This window comes from Conger conger, chromosome 15, assembly GCF_963514075.1.
Source record: "Conger conger chromosome 15, fConCon1.1, whole genome shotgun sequence".
Classification (NCBI taxonomy): domain Eukaryota; kingdom Metazoa; phylum Chordata; class Actinopteri; order Anguilliformes; family Congridae; genus Conger; species Conger conger.
The window spans coordinates 39,552,205-39,569,159 of record NC_083774.1 but is presented as its reverse complement, the minus strand read 5'-3'; the positions used below and the strand labels follow the sequence as shown (position 1 = coordinate 39,569,159).

General features: G+C 47.2%; 1 protein-coding gene across 1 annotated transcript; it reads left to right on the top strand.

The window, feature by feature from the left end:
- Nucleotides 1-2,063: 2,063 nt before the first annotated feature.
- LOC133111207 (deleted in malignant brain tumors 1 protein-like) lies at nt 2,064-15,343 on the top strand. Its single transcript, XM_061221395.1, has 17 exons — nt 2,064-2,146; nt 2,343-2,648; nt 5,801-6,115; nt 6,692-6,997; nt 7,560-7,883; nt 8,375-8,695; nt 8,801-9,115; nt 9,393-9,692; nt 10,042-10,113; nt 10,685-10,993; nt 11,337-11,366; nt 13,013-13,210; nt 13,524-13,622; nt 13,714-13,785; nt 14,387-14,467; nt 14,864-14,941; nt 15,116-15,343. Exons 1-17 carry the CDS (start codon nt 2,074-2,076, stop codon nt 15,172-15,174), a joined length of 3,258 nt encoding a protein of 1,085 aa, XP_061077379.1. The 5' UTR covers nt 2,064-2,073; the 3' UTR covers nt 15,175-15,343.
- The last annotated feature ends 1,612 nt before the right edge of the window (nt 15,344-16,955 follow it).

The following is a 16,955-nucleotide window of genomic DNA, read 5'->3' as shown; positions in this document are numbered from 1 at the left end:
GGGTTTATTTGGGAACAGAGGGTTTCCAGAAGCAAAACTGGGAGGGTGTAGTGGAGAAGGTGTGCGCCAGGTTGTCTTGGAAATGGTTGCTGCCTCAGCTGTCCTATAGGGGAAGAGTTCTGGTTGCCAATAATTTGGTGGCCTCGACCTTATGGCACAAACTAATAGTTTTGCAACCACCCAGGGGTCTGATCCAAGAGGTGCAGAAGCTCTTCTGGTCCGGACAACACTGGATCAGAGCAGCTGCTCTGTACTTACCCCTGCATGAGGGGGGACAAGGCCTTATGGACATCGTCTCGAGAGTAAAAGCATTCCGAGTGCGAACTGGTCAGCGGTTTCTGTACCATAGTGGATTAAGCTGGCTGGAACCTGCGTGAGTGTTGCTGAGGAAGACTGGGCGATTGGGCTACGACAAACAGCTCTTCTTGATTCAGCCTGAGGAGGCTGACCTGACTGGGCTCACTCCTTTCTACCAGTCAGTAATACAGGCTCGGAAAGTTTTTAAAGCTACCCGCGCACCTGCTGGAAAGCCGGGGATGTGCCTATTTGAGGAGCCACTGTTCTATCACAGATTCCTACTCAGTAAAACCTCAGCCAGCCTACGTTCCAGCTTGCGGGAGGCAGAGTGTACGAAGTTGGGACACCTAATAAGGTCTGCGCAAGCTTCAGTGGAAGTGCTCGGAAAGATGGCCAGCATCAGGTCCTCAAGGGTGCTGCAGAGGATAATAGAAGAGGTCTGTGCATCCCTGCCAAAACCCCTCAGAGCGTTTGTGGAAAACAATACCCAAACTGACCAATGGGATGATGAATGTGAGTATGTTTTCCCTGCTCTGACTGTCACTGCCAACACGGGGGAATGGCAGGAGGGGCAGGGGCAACTGCTGTCTTTTAGGACCCCGGAACTGGGGGAGTTTCAGGCAGTAGGAAAGAAGGCAGCATACTATGCTTGTGTGAAAGTATCTCAATTACTCTCACTGGCAGGGATGAAGGCGTAGAAGTGGGCCAAATTTTTTGGTCCAAACTTTTCCCCAAATGGCTGCTGGAGGTCCCTGTATAAGCCTCCCATTGAGAAACGGACAGCTGACCTCCAGTGGAGGATCATTCATGGGGCTATAGCCATGAACAGACATCTGGTGCACCTGGATCCTAGTGTTGGGGAGGGCTGTCCTTTTTGTCCCTAACCCACCTGTTTTTACAGTGCTCGCGATTAGCACAGGTCATTGGCTTACTGAAGAGTTTTTATCAGGGTTGGGGGGAGGAGTTTTCATGTTTGGGCCAAGATTCACAGCACAGAAGAAGCGTGTACAAACGCTCATTAATTTTTTGTCAGGGGTAGCTAAACTAGCAATATGTAAAAAACTCGGAAGAATCAAATCAGAGGGATGGGGTCAGTAGACCCTGCGAAAATGTTCAGTGGGCTGCTTGCAGCCAGGCTCAGAGTAGAGCATGCATACTACAGGCTTGTAGGAAACCTAGAAGGGTTCAGGAAAATGTGGAGGTTTGGGAGTGTCCTGTGTACTGTTGATGGAAATGGAGAGTTGTGTCTTGCTCTGTGAACCTTTTTCCTTTTCTGTTTTCTCAGTCTCCGTTGCAGTTATGTTTTGTATTTTGTGCGTTTTGTAAGTTTCCTTTTTTCGTTTTCTGTTGGCTTTTAATAGCCTGTGATGTTAAGCTTCAATTTGTTAGTGTCACAATAAAGGTGGCTTAAAACTCAAAAACTCTCTCTCTCCCCCCGCCCCCTCTCTCTCTCCCTCTCTTCCTCTCTCTCTCCCCCCTCTCTTCCTCTCTGTCTCTCTCCCCCCCCTCTCTCTCTGTCTCTCTCTCTCAGGCAGGGAGGAGGATGTGAGGCTGGTGAATGGTAGCAGCCCCTGTGCTGGGAGAGTGGAGGTTGACCGTGATGGAGAGTGGGGGACAGTGTGTCATGATGGCTGGGACATGAGTGGTGCTGGTGTGGTGTGCAGACAGCTGGGCTGTGGAGATGCTGTAGACGCACTAGGAGAGGCTCACTTTGGACCAGGTTCTGGGAGAATATGGATGGCTTATGTGTTCTGCAGTGGATCAGAATCCTCACTGATGCAGTGTAGGTCACGAGGATGGGCTGAACATAATTGTAATCATGGAGAGGATGCTGGAGTGATCTGCTCAGGTAGGACGCAGTGTTATTCAGCTCTTACCAATGTTCTCAACATTGCAGTGTACATGTGATTGGCTCATCTCACACTGCTGTACTCCATGTATAATAGCTGTGCAGGCCTGTGTTCAGAAAGCTGTGCTGAATGTTGTCTCTGGAATAAGGTTCCGGTCATTGCTGATGATTCTCTTTATTCTCTGTACAACTGCAGAGGTCAGGCTGGTGGGCGGGACTGACCTGTGCTCTGGGAGAGTAGAGGTGCATCATGGGAGCTCCTGGGGCACGGTGTGTGATGCTGACTTTGACCAGCGGGACGCAGAGGTTGTGTGCAGGGAGCTGGGCTGTGGGGCTCCTAAAGAGCTGCGTGGGGCAGCTACATTTGGCCAGGGCGAGGGCCAGGTGTGGGCAGAGGAGATTCACTGTAGAGGCAACGAATCTCAAATTAACTTCTGCTCCACAAAACCCTCACAGAATCAACCCTGCTCCCATGGAAACGATGTGGGCCTGGTGTGTTCTGGTAAGAGTCCTCTTTTTTATTATTATTGACCTTTATTTATACAGGGTAGGTTGACTGAGAACACATGCTCTTTTGCAGCAACAGCCTGTTAATGCCCCCCAAGTAGCCTAACCTGCATGTCTTTGTATGGGGCGAGGAAACCAGTGTACCTGGAGGAGACCCACACAGATTCAAAAGTTTAATTGGAGAGAGGGGGGGGGTCATTGTTTAGTTATTTTAATATCTTGGTATGTACTGGTGTTCACGATGACATCTATCTTAACAGAGGCCCCAGGACCTGTTGAATTTTTCATATTTAACAAGAAATAAAGATGACACAGACTGCCATATTTAAAGACGCACAACATCTAATTCTACATCAGTTTAGACAAAATGCAAAACAAGCTTAATAAGCTTGATAATATGAAAAAAGAGAGGGAGAGAGGGGGGAAAGAGACAGAGAGAGGGAGAGAGAGAGTGCATGTTTTTATCTTGGTTATGTTTATCAATTAGGGTTTGTAGGTGTCAATTTATCTCCACCTTTAAAGATTGGCGTTATGAGTCCTTGGGCCTCATCAGACGTGAGCCAAACGAAATTCACCGTGAATCCATCAGAAATGCATTTCCACAAATCATTTATCAAAGTTTTCAGATGTCAGTTTTTTCGTAGGAGCCGAACAAACTTCAGATCCTGGAGCACTTGTAAAGATAGACGTGATCATGATCACCAGTACCTACCAAGATACAGTGGGAGCAATAATTTTTTGATCCCTTGCTGATTTTGTAGGTTTGCCCACTTACAAAGAATGGAACTGTGTAGAATGTTAATCATATGTACATTTTAACATTGAGAGACAGAATATACTGATATCACAAAATAATCCACAATAACAACATTATATAAATTTTATAAATTTAATATCATATTTTCACCTGAAATAAGTATTTGATCCATAGAACAATAGGACTTAATACTTGGTGGAGAAACCTTTGTTGGCAAGCACAGACGTCAGACGTTTGTTGTAGTTTTTCCACCAGGTTTGCACAGATCTTGGGAGGGATTTTGGTCCACTCCTCTTTGCAGATCCTCTCCAAATCTTTAAGGTTCTGACGCTGTCGCTTGGCAACTCGAAGCTTCAGCTCCCTCCACAGATTTTCGATGGGATTTAGGTCTGGAGACTGGCTAGGCCACTCCAGGACCTTAATATGCTTCTTTTTGAGCCACTCCTTTGTTGCCTTGGCCGTATGTTTTGGATCATTGTCATGTTGGAAGTCCCATCCACGACCCATTTTCAGTGCTCTCACTGAGGGAAGGAGGTTGTCGCCCAAAATTTCCTGGTACATGGCCCCATTCATCCTCCCCTTGATACGGTGAAGTCGTCCTGTCCGCTTAGCTGAGAAACCCCCAAAGCATAAGGTTTCCACCTTCACAGTGGGGATGGTGTTCTTGGGGTTGTACTCAGCATTTATCTTCCTCCAAACACGGCGAGTCGAGTTGCTGCCAAATAGCTCTATTTTGGTCTCATCTGACCACATCACCTTCTCCCAAGCCTCCTCTGCATCATCCAGGTGTTCTTTGGCAAACTTCAGACAGGCCTGTACATGTGCCTTCTTCAGCAGAGGAACCTTGCGCGCGCAGCAGGATTTTAATCCTTCACGGTGTAGTGTGTTACTGATGGTTCTCTTCGTGACTGTGGTCCCAACTGCCTTCAGGTCATTAATAAGCTCCTCCTGTGTAGTACTGGGCTGATCCCTGACCTTTCTCATGATCATTGATATCCCACGAGGCGAGATCTTGCAGGGAGCCCCAGACCGAGGGAGATTGGCGGTGACTTTGTGTTTCTTCCATTTTCTAATAATTGCTCCAACAGTTGTTAACTTCTCACCAAGCTGCTGACTTATTTTCTTACAGCCCATCCCAGTCTTGTCCAGGTCTACAATTTTGTCCCTGATGTCCCTAGACAGCTCCTTTCTCTTGGCCATGGTGGAAAAGTTGGAATCTGATTGATTGTGTGGACAGGTGTCATTTATACAGCAACATAACGATGTAACGAGTTGACACAGGTGTTTTGGGTAATGAATTGAGATTAGGAGTGCTTCTTAATGGAAAACTAACTGGTCTGTGGGAGCCAGAATTATTGCTGATTGGGAGGGGATCAAAGACTTATTTCATGCAAAAATACGATAATAAATTTATAAAATTAATATGATGTTGTTATTGTGGATTATTTTGTGATATTCTGTCTCTCAATGTTAAAATGTACCTATGATTACAATTCTACACAGTTCCATTCTTTGTAAGTGGGCAAACCTACAAAATCAGCAAGGGATCAAATAATTATTGCTCCCACTGTATTTAAATAACAAAAACAAATGCACTATTAAGTGTTTATAGACAAGTTTATGCAGTTTAAAGCATTTTTAATTGTGAAAAAACTGGTTTAAGTAGGTGGTCTTAATGTTCTGTGATCGGTATATGTTTTTGGCTTGTTGTACTTCCATTAACAGAAATTCAATCTCCGCTTCAGAGAAGCTTTTTTTCTTTTTCAGCTATCTCTTTAAAAAGGCGAAATTCCATAAATGGTGTTTTAGGGGTGTCAATTTATGCTAATCACAAATTTTGTGCACGTGCCTTTGATTTACGATTACTTGGTATTTATCCGGTGGCCCGGATGGTGCAGTGGGTAGCACTGCCGCCTCACAGCAGGGAGGGCCTGGGTTCGAATCCCCGTCAGCCGGGGCCTCTCTCTTTGCATGTTCTCTCCGTGTTCGTGTGGGTTTCCTCTGGGTACTCCGGTTTACTCCCACAGTCCAAAGACATGCAGGTTAGGCTGATTGGAGAGTCTAAATTGCCCATAGGTTTGAATGTGTGAGGCTGTGAGTGAATGGTATGTGTGCCCTGCGATGGACTGGCGACCTGTCCAGGGTGTATTCCTGCATTTCGCCCAATGTATGCTGGGCTAGGCTCCTGCGACCCTGCTCAGGATAAGCGGGTTAAGATAATGGATTGCACTTGTAAATCGCTTTGGATTAAAAGCGTCTGCCAAATGACAAAAATGTAAATGTAAAAGAATGGTATTTATCGACACACACGTGGATACAAACAAAAGCTGTGTCAAGGCGTGTTTCATGGTCTCTCTCTCTCTCTCTCTCTCTCTCTCTCTCTCTCTCAGGCAGGGAGGATGTGAGGCTGGTGAACGGAAGCAGCCCCTGTGCTGGGAGAGTGGAGGTTTACCATCGGGGAGAGTGGGGGACAGTGTGTGATAACTGGTGGGACATGAGTGATGCTGGGGTGGTGTGCAGACAGCTGGGCTGTGGAGATGCTGCAGCTGCACAAGGACAGGGTCACTTTGGACCAGGGTCTGGGGGAATATGGATGGATTATGTGCACTGCAGTGGATCAGAATCCTCACTGAAGCAGTGTGAGTCATCAGGATGGGGTAAACATCACTGTAATCATGGAATGGATGCTGGAGTGACCTGCTCAGGTAGGACTCAGTGTTATTCAGCTCTTACCAATGTTCTTAACCCAACTCAGCCCTCTGTATTTACATGAAGATATATTGCTTTTATGAATGTACACTCATAATAATACATATAAGACATGCTGCTCATGTTTGTTCAGGATGGTAACTGAATGCTGGGCTGGTAAGTGTGTGCATTGTTACACTTATTGAACCAATCCAGAATTTACAGTTACAGAATCTCATATTTATGTTTCTCATGGTCTTTTTCCATAACTATTAGAATGTTTTTTTAAGGTGATTGGCTCATCTCACATTGCAGCATACATGTGATTGGTTCATCTCACATTGCAGTATACATGTGATTGGCTCATCTCACACTGCTGTATCCATGTGATTGGCTCATCTCACACTGCCGTATACATGTGATTGGCTCATCTCACATTGCAGTATACATGTGATTGGCTCATCTCACACTGCTGAACTCCATGTACAATAGCTGTGCAGGCCTGTGTTCAGACAGCTGTGCTGAATGTTGTCTCTGGAAGAAGGTGCCATTCATGGCTGATGATTCTCTCTTTATTCTCTGTTCAACTGCAGAGGTCAGGCTGGTGGGCGGGACTGACCTGTGCTCTGGGAGAGTAGAGGTGCATTATGGGAGCGCCTGGGGCACGGTGTGTGATGCTGACTTTGACCAGTGGGACGCAGAGGTTGTGTGCAGGGAGCTGGACTGTGGGGCTCCTAAAGAGCTGCGTGGGGCAGCTGCATTCGGCCAGGGCGAGGGCCAGGTGTGGGCAGAGGAGATTCAGTGTAGAGGCAACGAATCTCAGATTTACTTCTGCCCCACAAAACCCTCACAGAATCAACCCTGCTCCCATGGAAGCGATGTGGGCCTGGTGTGTTCTGGTAAGAGTGCTCTCTGCAGTGCATTGTGATAGTTTCAGAGATCATTTTATTATTATTGACCTTTATTTATACAGGTTAGATGACTGAGAACACATGCTCTTTTGCAGCAACAGCCTGTTAATGCCCCCGAAGTAGCCTAACCTGCATGTCTTTGTATGGGGGGAGAAACCCAGATACCCAGAGGAAACCCACACAGACACAAGGAGAACATGGAAACTTATGGAAGAGGCTAACAGTGGGGTTAGCATCTGACCAACATATGAAATAAACTTCCCACAGATTGTATACACTCATATTTAATGAAATCTTTATCTTGATCTCTTAGAGTCTTTATGAGTTCAATCTGTGGGACATTTATTTCAAACGGTGGTCCATAAGTTCCATAAGTTTCCTTCAGTATCTCAGTGCTGGGCAGATGCTAACCCCACTGTTAGCCTCTTCCATAAGTGTCCTTTAGTATCTCAGTGCTGGGCAGATGCTAACCCCACTGTTAGCCTCTTCCATAAGTGTCCTTTAGTATCTCAGTGCTGGGCAGATGCTAACCCCACTGTGCTGTGTGTAGGGTACACAGAGTCCAGGCTGGCTGGCGGCCCTGACATCTGCTCTGGTCGAGTGGAGCTGAAGTACCAGGAGTACCAGGATACCTGGTGGGCAGTGTGTGATGCATGCTGGGATAGCAGGGCCTCCAATGTCCTCTGCTGGCAGCTGGGGTGTGGGACTGCAGTGGCAGTGCCAGGACAGAGCTGGTTTGGAAATGGGAGTGGGCCAATCAGCCACGATGTGTTTGATTGCCGTGGGAACGAGACACGGCTCTCACAGTGTGCGGTTTCCTCTTGGAGCCGAGCTGCGTGCTCACGTGAACAAGAGGCTGGAGTCATCTGCAATGGTGAGTCATGTTCTCTGTGCTGTGTGCATGTGCACTGCCCACTGCATACTGCCCACTGCATACTGCCTACTGCATACACAATTTACCACACATTTACACCATACCCAGTTCACACTGCTTCTCTGTGTTCTCTCTCAGTGCTCTGTCCTCTCTCTCAGCGTTCAGTGCTCTCTCTCAGTGCTCTCTCAGTGTTCAGTGCTCTCACATTCTCTCTCTGGCAAACTGGAAAGAAAAAAACTGTAAATAATTGTAAATAAAATGTTTTAAGTTGAATGCCCTTTGATTAAACAAATCCTGCAGAGGTGCAGTCTGAAATCCTGTGCACATTGGTGTGAGTAACACACAGAGGTGCAGTCTGAAATCCTGTGCACATTAGTGTAACACACAGAGGTGCAGTCTGTAATCCTGTGCACATTAGTGTGAGTAACACACAGAGGTACAGTCTGTAATCCTGTGCACATTAGTGTGAGTAACACACTTGGGATCCTCAGGCTCTGTTCTCTCCACTCTGGACGGGACGGTTCGGCTGGCTGGAGAGAGTGAGTGTGGGGGCCCAGTGGAGGTGTACTACCAGGAGACCTGGAGCAGAGTGGGGGGGTCCTGGAGCTCCAGGGAGGCATCGGTGGCCTGCAGGCAGTTGGGCTGCGGCTCTGCGGTGCAGGTCTACAGCTCCTCTCCGTCTGGGACGGGGGCCAGTGACGTGTGTCTGACGGGGTTTGAGTGCTCCGGGAGAGAGTCTCACCTGGTCAACTGCAGCACTCCACACAATCTCACCTGCAGCTCCAGTGAACGGGTGTCCATCGTCTGCTCCAGTGAGTACAGCTTGCTGATGAAGTGTCTCTGCAGTTTAGAGTTTTCATCAGATAGGTTCAAACAAGCCTGCATTTCAATGAAATATCTCCCTCCCCCTCTCTCAGACCGCCGGTCCCTCAGGCTGGTAGGGGGAGGGGGGCGCTGTGCGGGGCGGGTGGAGGTGCTCCACGGCGGTTCTTGGGGGACGGTTTGTGATGACTCCTGGGACCTGGAGGATGCTCAGGTGGTGTGCAGGCAGCTCCAGTGTGGGACGGCCCTCAGTGCCCCGCTACCCTCCTTCTTTGGGCCAGGAAATGGACCCGTCTGGCTGGATGAGGTGGGCTGTGTGGGGAACGAGACGTCCCTGTGGGACTGTCCCACAGCCGGATGGGGACAGACTGACTGCGGACACAAGGAGGACGTGGGGGTCGTGTGTTCAGGTGTGTAACTCACCAGAGACTCTCAATACTTTGCTTTTACACTGACACTAGATGTGTGTGAATACATGAAACCTGGTGAGAGGAAATTCAGGGGTTTCAACAAAGTCTTAGTAAAGTGATGAGACCCATCGCAGGAGGGCAGTGACGAATGGAACACACAGCTTTTCATCCTGACGTATTCCTGCATTTGACTCTTTTAAGTTTGTATCCTGTCATTTATGCCAAGCTATTTCAAAGTCGCGTTTTATCCCTGATTTATTTCCAATATTGTCACTAGAATTCAAGGAGATGAGACTGAGTGAAGGCTGTTCTGGGAATTTGGAGGTTTTCTACAATGGCACCTGGGGCAATGTGTGCTGGAATGGGATGGAGGAAGACACAGCTACTCTCATATGTCAGGAGCTGAACTGTGGGAACACGAGTAAAGTGTCTAAAACAGGACCGAGAGTGGAATCTGCTCCAAACTGGCTGGATCATGTCCAATGTCGCCCACATGACTCCACTCTGTGGCAGTGCCCATCAGACTCTTGGGGTGAAAATAAGTGCGATAAAACAGTGGCTGTGCTCAACTGTACAGGTAAACCCTCTCTCCACTGAAGATAGTATTACTCCCAGTGGGAACAGGAGAATAAACCTTAATCCTGCAAACACAGTATTACTCCCAGTGGGAACAGGAGAATTAAACTCTCAAGCAGAACTGGCTCATTTTCAGATGTAGATAATGAAGAGGATATGATTTTATGAATCACATTGTTTTAGCTTAAATTGGTGTATATGTAAGGCAGATTATTAGTCTCTAACATTTGTTTTTGCATCACCCCATGGATGGATTTGGAAGCTGTTTGTTTATGATGTGGCATGGGCCTGTCTCTGTCTTTTTTAAATTTATAGTTGATTTATATTAAATTATTTTCCCCACATCAAAGCGGAAGAGGATGAGAATGTGCCATGGAGCAAGTTGTCATGTTCCTCAGCGAAAAATCAGAGATCTTGCACAAGTAAGTTTTTATCGGCTGAATCCCATGATCTGTCAACATACGATGAGGTATCAGCAGGTCAGCATGCAACTGAGTATCCTTCGTCCCAAATCTACTCCTGTGGGAACTGTCATGAATGCATGATGGTCATTGACTGTGTTGACGGTATTTCATTTAAAATAATGTAATTGTCATTTAGGAGAACAGTCTTCTTCAATGAAGGAGGGGAGATTTGTGTTCGATCACAAATGAAATATCAAAGTAAACTGAATAATTTGCTGATTTGAATGTATAAAATTGCACAATGAACATAATGCATGTGAAAATCTGAATGAATTCACTTCGGTGTAATGAGATCAGCCATAATGTCAGTGGGGATGTGTCTGTAGATGTTAAACCTAATGAGATCAGCCATAATGTCAGTGGGGATGTGTCTATAGATGTTAAACCTAATGAGATCAGCCATAATGTCAGTGGAGATGTGTCTGTACATGTTAAACCTAATGAGATCAGCCATCATGTCAGTGGAGATGTGTGTAGATGTTGTTCAGCGTATTGAGGCTGCTCAGTTCATCTGTGGCTCCTGCTCTAGATCACTGGCCCCTCCGGGTGGTGGGGGGGGCAGGCGGGTGCTCTGGGAGGCTGGAGGTGTTCCATGGGGGCTCCTGGCGGTCGGTGTGTGGAGACTCCTGGGACATGATGGATGCCCGTGTGGTGTGCAGACAGCTGGGCTGTGTGTTAGCACAGGGGGCTCATGGTAATGCTACTTTTGGGACGGGGAATGGCGCCCTCTGGCTGACTGAGGTGAACTGCAGGGGCACTGAGCTGCACCTGTGGGACTGCCCACACTCTGTGCACAGCAGCTGCCGATCGCAGAACCAGGCTGGGGTCACCTGCACAGGTGAGCCTGCACCTCCACATCGCACCTGGTCCAGTGGCAGCTTCTGTGAAGATGAATCACTGTGGCCCTGACAGAAACACACATCCACACGCCTAGGAGCGGCTTAAAGATCCACCCGCATCACACCTCTACGATTACTTTACTTCCACAATCACTCAGAATGCAAGCAGAAATAATGCCTTGGAGCTACATTTAACTTCTTCAGAAGCCCTTTATCAGGGGAGCTTACAGACGTGTTTGCGTACATAAAGGCAGAGAGAACACCATCGGGTTCACAACCCGTACCAGTGAGCAGGAACAGTGGAGTGAATAAATAATAAATCTGCTAATTTTCATTTGGCAGGTCTGTCATCTCGCTCCTGGCCCACTGCAGGTACAGACTCCTTTGGACGGTGTAGCAGATTTTGGGAGGGTGGAGCTCAGAGCCCTGTCCCAGGACTTATTTATCCAGTAAAAGATGGACCTAGTATCTCACAAACTAATTTCAGCTATTAAGATATTTTCCATTCATTTTTTGTGTTGCAATTCCACAACAGAAAGGTGATCGTTAGGTGCTAACTACCACTCCATATCTAAGTGTTCACTCCCAATGGTTATTCCTCTGTATTAGGACAGAAACCTAGAGGATTACATTCTGTCTGGTGTGGCTGTCTAAAGTCTCTGAATACTCGCATGAAGCTAGCAGTTTGCTAAAATGAAATAGGCAGTTTTTTGTACAGTAAGAAAATATCTACACCGATGAGCCAACGCATTATGACCACATAAGGGCCTGAGCGGCCGTGATAAGGGCCAAGTTGTCAAGGCCAGATGACTGGGTTGGAACATTTCTGAAACAGCAAAGCTTTTAGTCTGATCCAGGGCAGCTACACCTTGCAACTTACTGACTACAAGGATCTGGCCTCTTGGCTGGCCTCCCAGCGTCCGCCATCAGACCCCTCCAACTCATCCAGAATGCAGCAGCTCATCTGGTCTTCAACCTTCCCAAATACTCACACCTCACCCCCCTGCTTACTTCCCTCCACTGGCTGCCTGTCATGGCTCGCATCAAATTCAAAACATTGGTGCTAGCCTTCCAAGCAGTTAAGGGGTCTTCCCCAGCTTATCTACAAAAAATCATCAGACCCTACACCCCTGCCAGACCTCTTCGTTCAGCCTCCACAGGCCGCTTGGCACTCTTGGCCTCTCCGCACCTCCCCCTCTCCGAACCTCCACCTCACGCTCACGACTACTGTCTGTTCTGGCTCCACGGTGGTGGAACGAACTCCCGGTTGAGGTCAGAACTGTAGAATCTCTCCCCACTTTCAAGCGCAAGCTGAAGACACACCTCTTCAAGCAGCACCTCTCCCCATCCCTCCCTACCTCCCTGTGAACCTTAACTGTTGCCTCTGTGACTTGCTTTGTGTATCGGTATTTTTAGTTGGCTAGGTAAGCAGTGTTTGGATAGTTAACTTTGGTCACTTTTGCTCTGTTGTTTGTTTCTTTGTTCAAAAAAAAAAAAAAAAAAAAAATTGCCCCTCGTCCTTATCTTTGTTGTATAGGTAGCAGTTGACATTGTACTTCCCTGTAGGGTCTTTCAGCGAACTTATCCCTGGTTATGGGTATGCACTTTGTTTTACGTCGCTCTGGATAAGAGCGTCTGCCAAATGCCAATAATGTAATGTAATGTAATCTGCTGCTAACCTCTTGGTGACAGATACCACAGCCCACCTTCAGAGGGCTCATAATGTTTTGGCACATCGGTACAGTCTTGTATAGAAAGCACAGCTTCAGCTAACATATGTATCTACATTAATGATAAACTTACTCTTGCATCCGTTTTATGTTATTGCACTGGGTATCTTGGGGACTGACTCATGGCAGATCGGGGCTTTGCTTTGAGGGGCAGCGAGGCTGCATCAGTAAAGTAAATGACAGGGAGTGCTCAGCTGGTGGAAGCACAGCTAGGCGGTCCTTGTGTGTCCTGGCGTGCCCATTGTAGGTGCCTGCTGATGCCCAGCACCTCGTCTTCCTCCTCTACAGCTGTGACCGCACCCATGCCGCCCACGCTGCCCGTGTCCAAGAGTAACGTGTCCAAGAGTAACGTGTCCAAGCCTCCCCTGGCCTCTCCTTCCAACCGGTCTATCCCAGCAGTGGCCTTCCTGGTGATGGGGGCGCTGATCTTCCTGCTGCTGGTGCTGCTGGGGGTTCTGCTGCTCCAGAACAGAGATCTGAGGAGAGGTAGGGGCCGGAGGGACACTGGGCGAGCCGGCTTAATTATCCCACCATGGGGAAATTAATTTGTCTGAAATACGCAACAGAACAAAACTGAACACATCAACATACAGTACACACAGGGGAAATGTAGGACTGAGTTGTGCTTCATAACTCAGCTTTCAGTCGCTCACCAGACAGCCAGTCGCTCCCCAGTCTGGCTGGATAAGCTGTGCATGATGTGACCTCAGATGAGCGGTCCTACAGGGCCCTGGTTGATCCCACAGAGCTCCCTGAGAGGACACCCTGACTCTGTGCTTCTCTGTCTCTGTTCACACAGCCCTGTCTCAGTGGGACCACGCCCGTCTCCTCGAGCCCATCTACGAGGAGATCAAGTACAACCTGGACAGTGGGGGAACGGACAGCGCCCCCCGGTGGGGTGAGTGACCCTCACCTGTCCTCAGGCTTAAACACACTGTGGAACGTGCGTGGTGTGGGCGGGGCCAAGACTCACCCTGTCCTGTTCACAGGGAGGAGCCAATCTGAGGACCCGCCCTCCGGGTATGAAGACGTGGGGGATGGCAAGGGACACGCCCTCTCAGGTAGGAGGTGGTACTGCAGCTGTGTAGGAGGTGCTGCTGTGGTCCAGGTAAAGTAGTGGAGGTCTGTGTAGGAGGTGCTGTGGTCCAGGTAAAGTAGTGGAGGTCTGTGTAGGAGGTGCTGCTGTGTGATTTTGGGAGGGGTGGAACTCCTGAGTGCTGTGATCATGAGGGCGATTTGAGACAACTTGCTCCACTCTGCCGTGTGTGATCATTAGGGAGATTTGAGACAACTTGCCCCACTCTGCCATGTGTGATCATTAGGGCGATTTGAGACAACTTGCCCCACTCTGTCATGAGAAATAACTAGGGTAATTTGAGACAACTTGCCCCACCCTGATGTGTGTGATCATTAGGGAGATTTGAGACAACTTGCCCCACTCTGCCATGTGTGATCATTAGGGAGATTTGAGACAACTTGCCCCACTCTGTCTTGAGAAAGAACTAGGGTGATTTGAGACAACTTGCCTCACTCTGACGTGTGTGATAATTAATTGTCAAGTAAAAAGTCCCCACAAGTCCCCGCAGGTCCCCGCAGGTCCCCGCAGGTCCCCACAAGTCTCCGCAAGTCTCCACAAGTCTCCACAAGTCTCCTTGCTTTCAGGGGACCTGGTGATGGAGGATGCCGCAGAGAGCTACGATGATGTCATCACTGCTGTGGAAGCGCACCAAGACAGTGTGGCAGGTGAGTGTTTTCATTGGCCGGGGCGATCATTCACCACTTTCATTCAGTGTTCTGTATCGTCCTAATGAGTGGCTTGTGTTAAGCCCGTGGAAATCTCTCAATCAAGTTTTTCCAATTAACGAGAACAGGCCTTTCAGCCCGGCAATGATCGCCTTCTCCTCCCACTAAAGTGCACCTAATGCTTTGTTTACCTACAAACTAGTCTGTTTTGATTTGATCACATGAAACAGTTCTTGAGTGTGGTGTAATCCAGCCATGGACTTGGAAATAACTTTTAAAGTTGTTCCCCCAATGATGAATGTCACCACTACAACCAGCGAAGCCCATATGACCATTATAAGGGCTCTACAGTGTTCCCAGTTTAACCAGCTCGGCTGCTGCTTCTGTCTGTTTAAGGGGAGCTGGCCGAGGGAGACGCACCAGAGTACTATGATGATGTCATCACCACCCAGCAGAGCCCGGAGGCTTTTTCAGGTTGAGTTTCTCTGGTTGCAGATGAATGTCGGAGCGAAACACAACCTGTCACCAAACTCATCGTCTTCTGCTCAGGGGGGTTGTGTGTCTGACTGCGGCCGTGTGATTTTCATTATTAATGTTACGTTTACATTCCGCGTTTTGATGCTAAGTTCATTATTCCATTTCCTCCAGCTGCCAGTGAGATGGACTATGATGATGTGGGGGAGGAGCCACCTGAAACAGCGGTCTGAGATTTTGTGGGAGGAAGTGCCCGCCCAGCAGTTTGGATCGCACAGCATACAGCATACATACGGCTAATGGAAAATGTTTTAATATAAAACCACATCCTCGTAGATCAGCCATTCATCAATGAGTAATTCCTTAGCTTGCTCATGAATCAGGACATTGAAAGTGTCAGCAGCTTGCCAGATGATCATGTGATTAAATGAGACAATGGATTGTATTTTTAGGTATGTAAGAATGAAAACAATTATCTTTAGCCTGTGTAGGCCTTTGCTTTAGATGTGTGTGTGTTGCTTTTATTTCATACTACGTTAGAACAGAACTTCTTTTCCCAATGATAAAAATATTTTCAATAACAGAAATATATATTTTTACTACCTTTTCATAAAATAGTTTTAGTTTCTAGATTTCTTGAAGACTTAAACAGCTTTTGATTGACAGCATTTCATGAAAATTAAATATTGTTTTTCCTAAAATGCTCAATGTATTTCTTTGCCTTAAGCAATATCAGTCTTTTAACAGCAGCACCTCAATATATTTTCAAATAAAGGCTTCTAGAACGATTGATCTTTTTCTCCTGTGTATTTATTATAGCTCACTATATGACACTTACATTCAAAATAGCAAATTCTGACCCTCAATATCTCACGCGTTTCAAAACCAATCTCAATGCCACCTGGGGCATGAGGACTCTTCTTGTCCTGGAGCTCTGCCATCCTGAAGGTTTTCCATGAGATATGTCTTAAATTGGAGACAGTTACACCCAATCTTTGGTCAATTAACAAAAAACTATCAGTGCTTACAGCCACACTTTTAACATGATCTGATCAAGTTGCCATGGCGACTCTGCCCTGCTGGACTGCTTGGCCGCCTCCAGCCCTGCTTGCAGGTTTAATTTACTTAATTAACTTAACTCTGTCTTTATAGGCATTGTATGTAAAGAAGGAATGCGCTAACTAGATGAGATTTCATATTGAAATGATCTGTATGTTTGAAATCTAATTCCCAAGTTCATTTTCCTGGCAGCTTGATCTAAAATAAGAGAAGTTACCCTGCTCCTAATTTCCACTGTGTCGTCACAGTGGATTCTGTTCAGGGGGAATGAAGCTGCAAACACTAGGCAGCACTAAATGTTCTCCAGCAATCTGCAGTGAACATAGACATGCCACCATATATCATGTACAATCTTCACAAGATAACCATTCACTCTTTTTCCAGAATGTAAGCAGCATTGCTAACCCTGAGGTGGTGGTTTGACTGCGTCTGTTGTCATGGATACTCACTTTTGATTGACAGCTGTGATCAGTGTTAACAGCTTCCATGATGAGCAGAATTATGAATACAACAGGCTATAATACATATGTTTGGGTTCTTTTCCATTCATTAAAATTGTGATTTTGACTGTACTGGGATTTTGTGACCTTTTTAATAACCAAAATAAATGTATTTGAAACAGCAGGGATAGCAGTGCAGAGGTTGGACATCACAATTCAACATCTTATAAATACACTGGATTCATGCGACAACGCAGTTTAATATGTGTATTAACAGTAGACTACTTTCTCCAAGCACCTGTTGGCTCCCACCGCTAATTACGCACTTCCTCTGCGCTTGTGAGCCGTCTGAATGCATGTGGCTTTGTAAGTGACTCTGGGTGAGTGTCGGAGTGGGAAGGGGATGTGGTTTAACAGCGCCCTGCGGGTAAACAGCCATGTTCTGCTCGATATAACGAGCGAACGAGCGTTGCAGCTGCTCCAGAGGGCATATTTCAGATTACGATTGCCGTTCC

Coding starts and splice junctions, on each gene's coding strand:
- LOC133111207 (XM_061221395.1), top strand. CDS start 2,074: ATGCAGTGTAGGTCACGAGGATGGGCTGAACATAATTGTAATCATGGA. Junction 2,147..2,342: donor TGCTGGAGTGATCTGCTCAG/GTAGGACGCAGT, acceptor GTACAACTGCAG/AGGTCAGGCTGGTGGGCGGG. Junction 7,884..8,374: donor GGCTGGAGTCATCTGCAATG/GTGAGTCATGTT, acceptor TGGGATCCTCAG/GCTCTGTTCTCTCCACTCTG.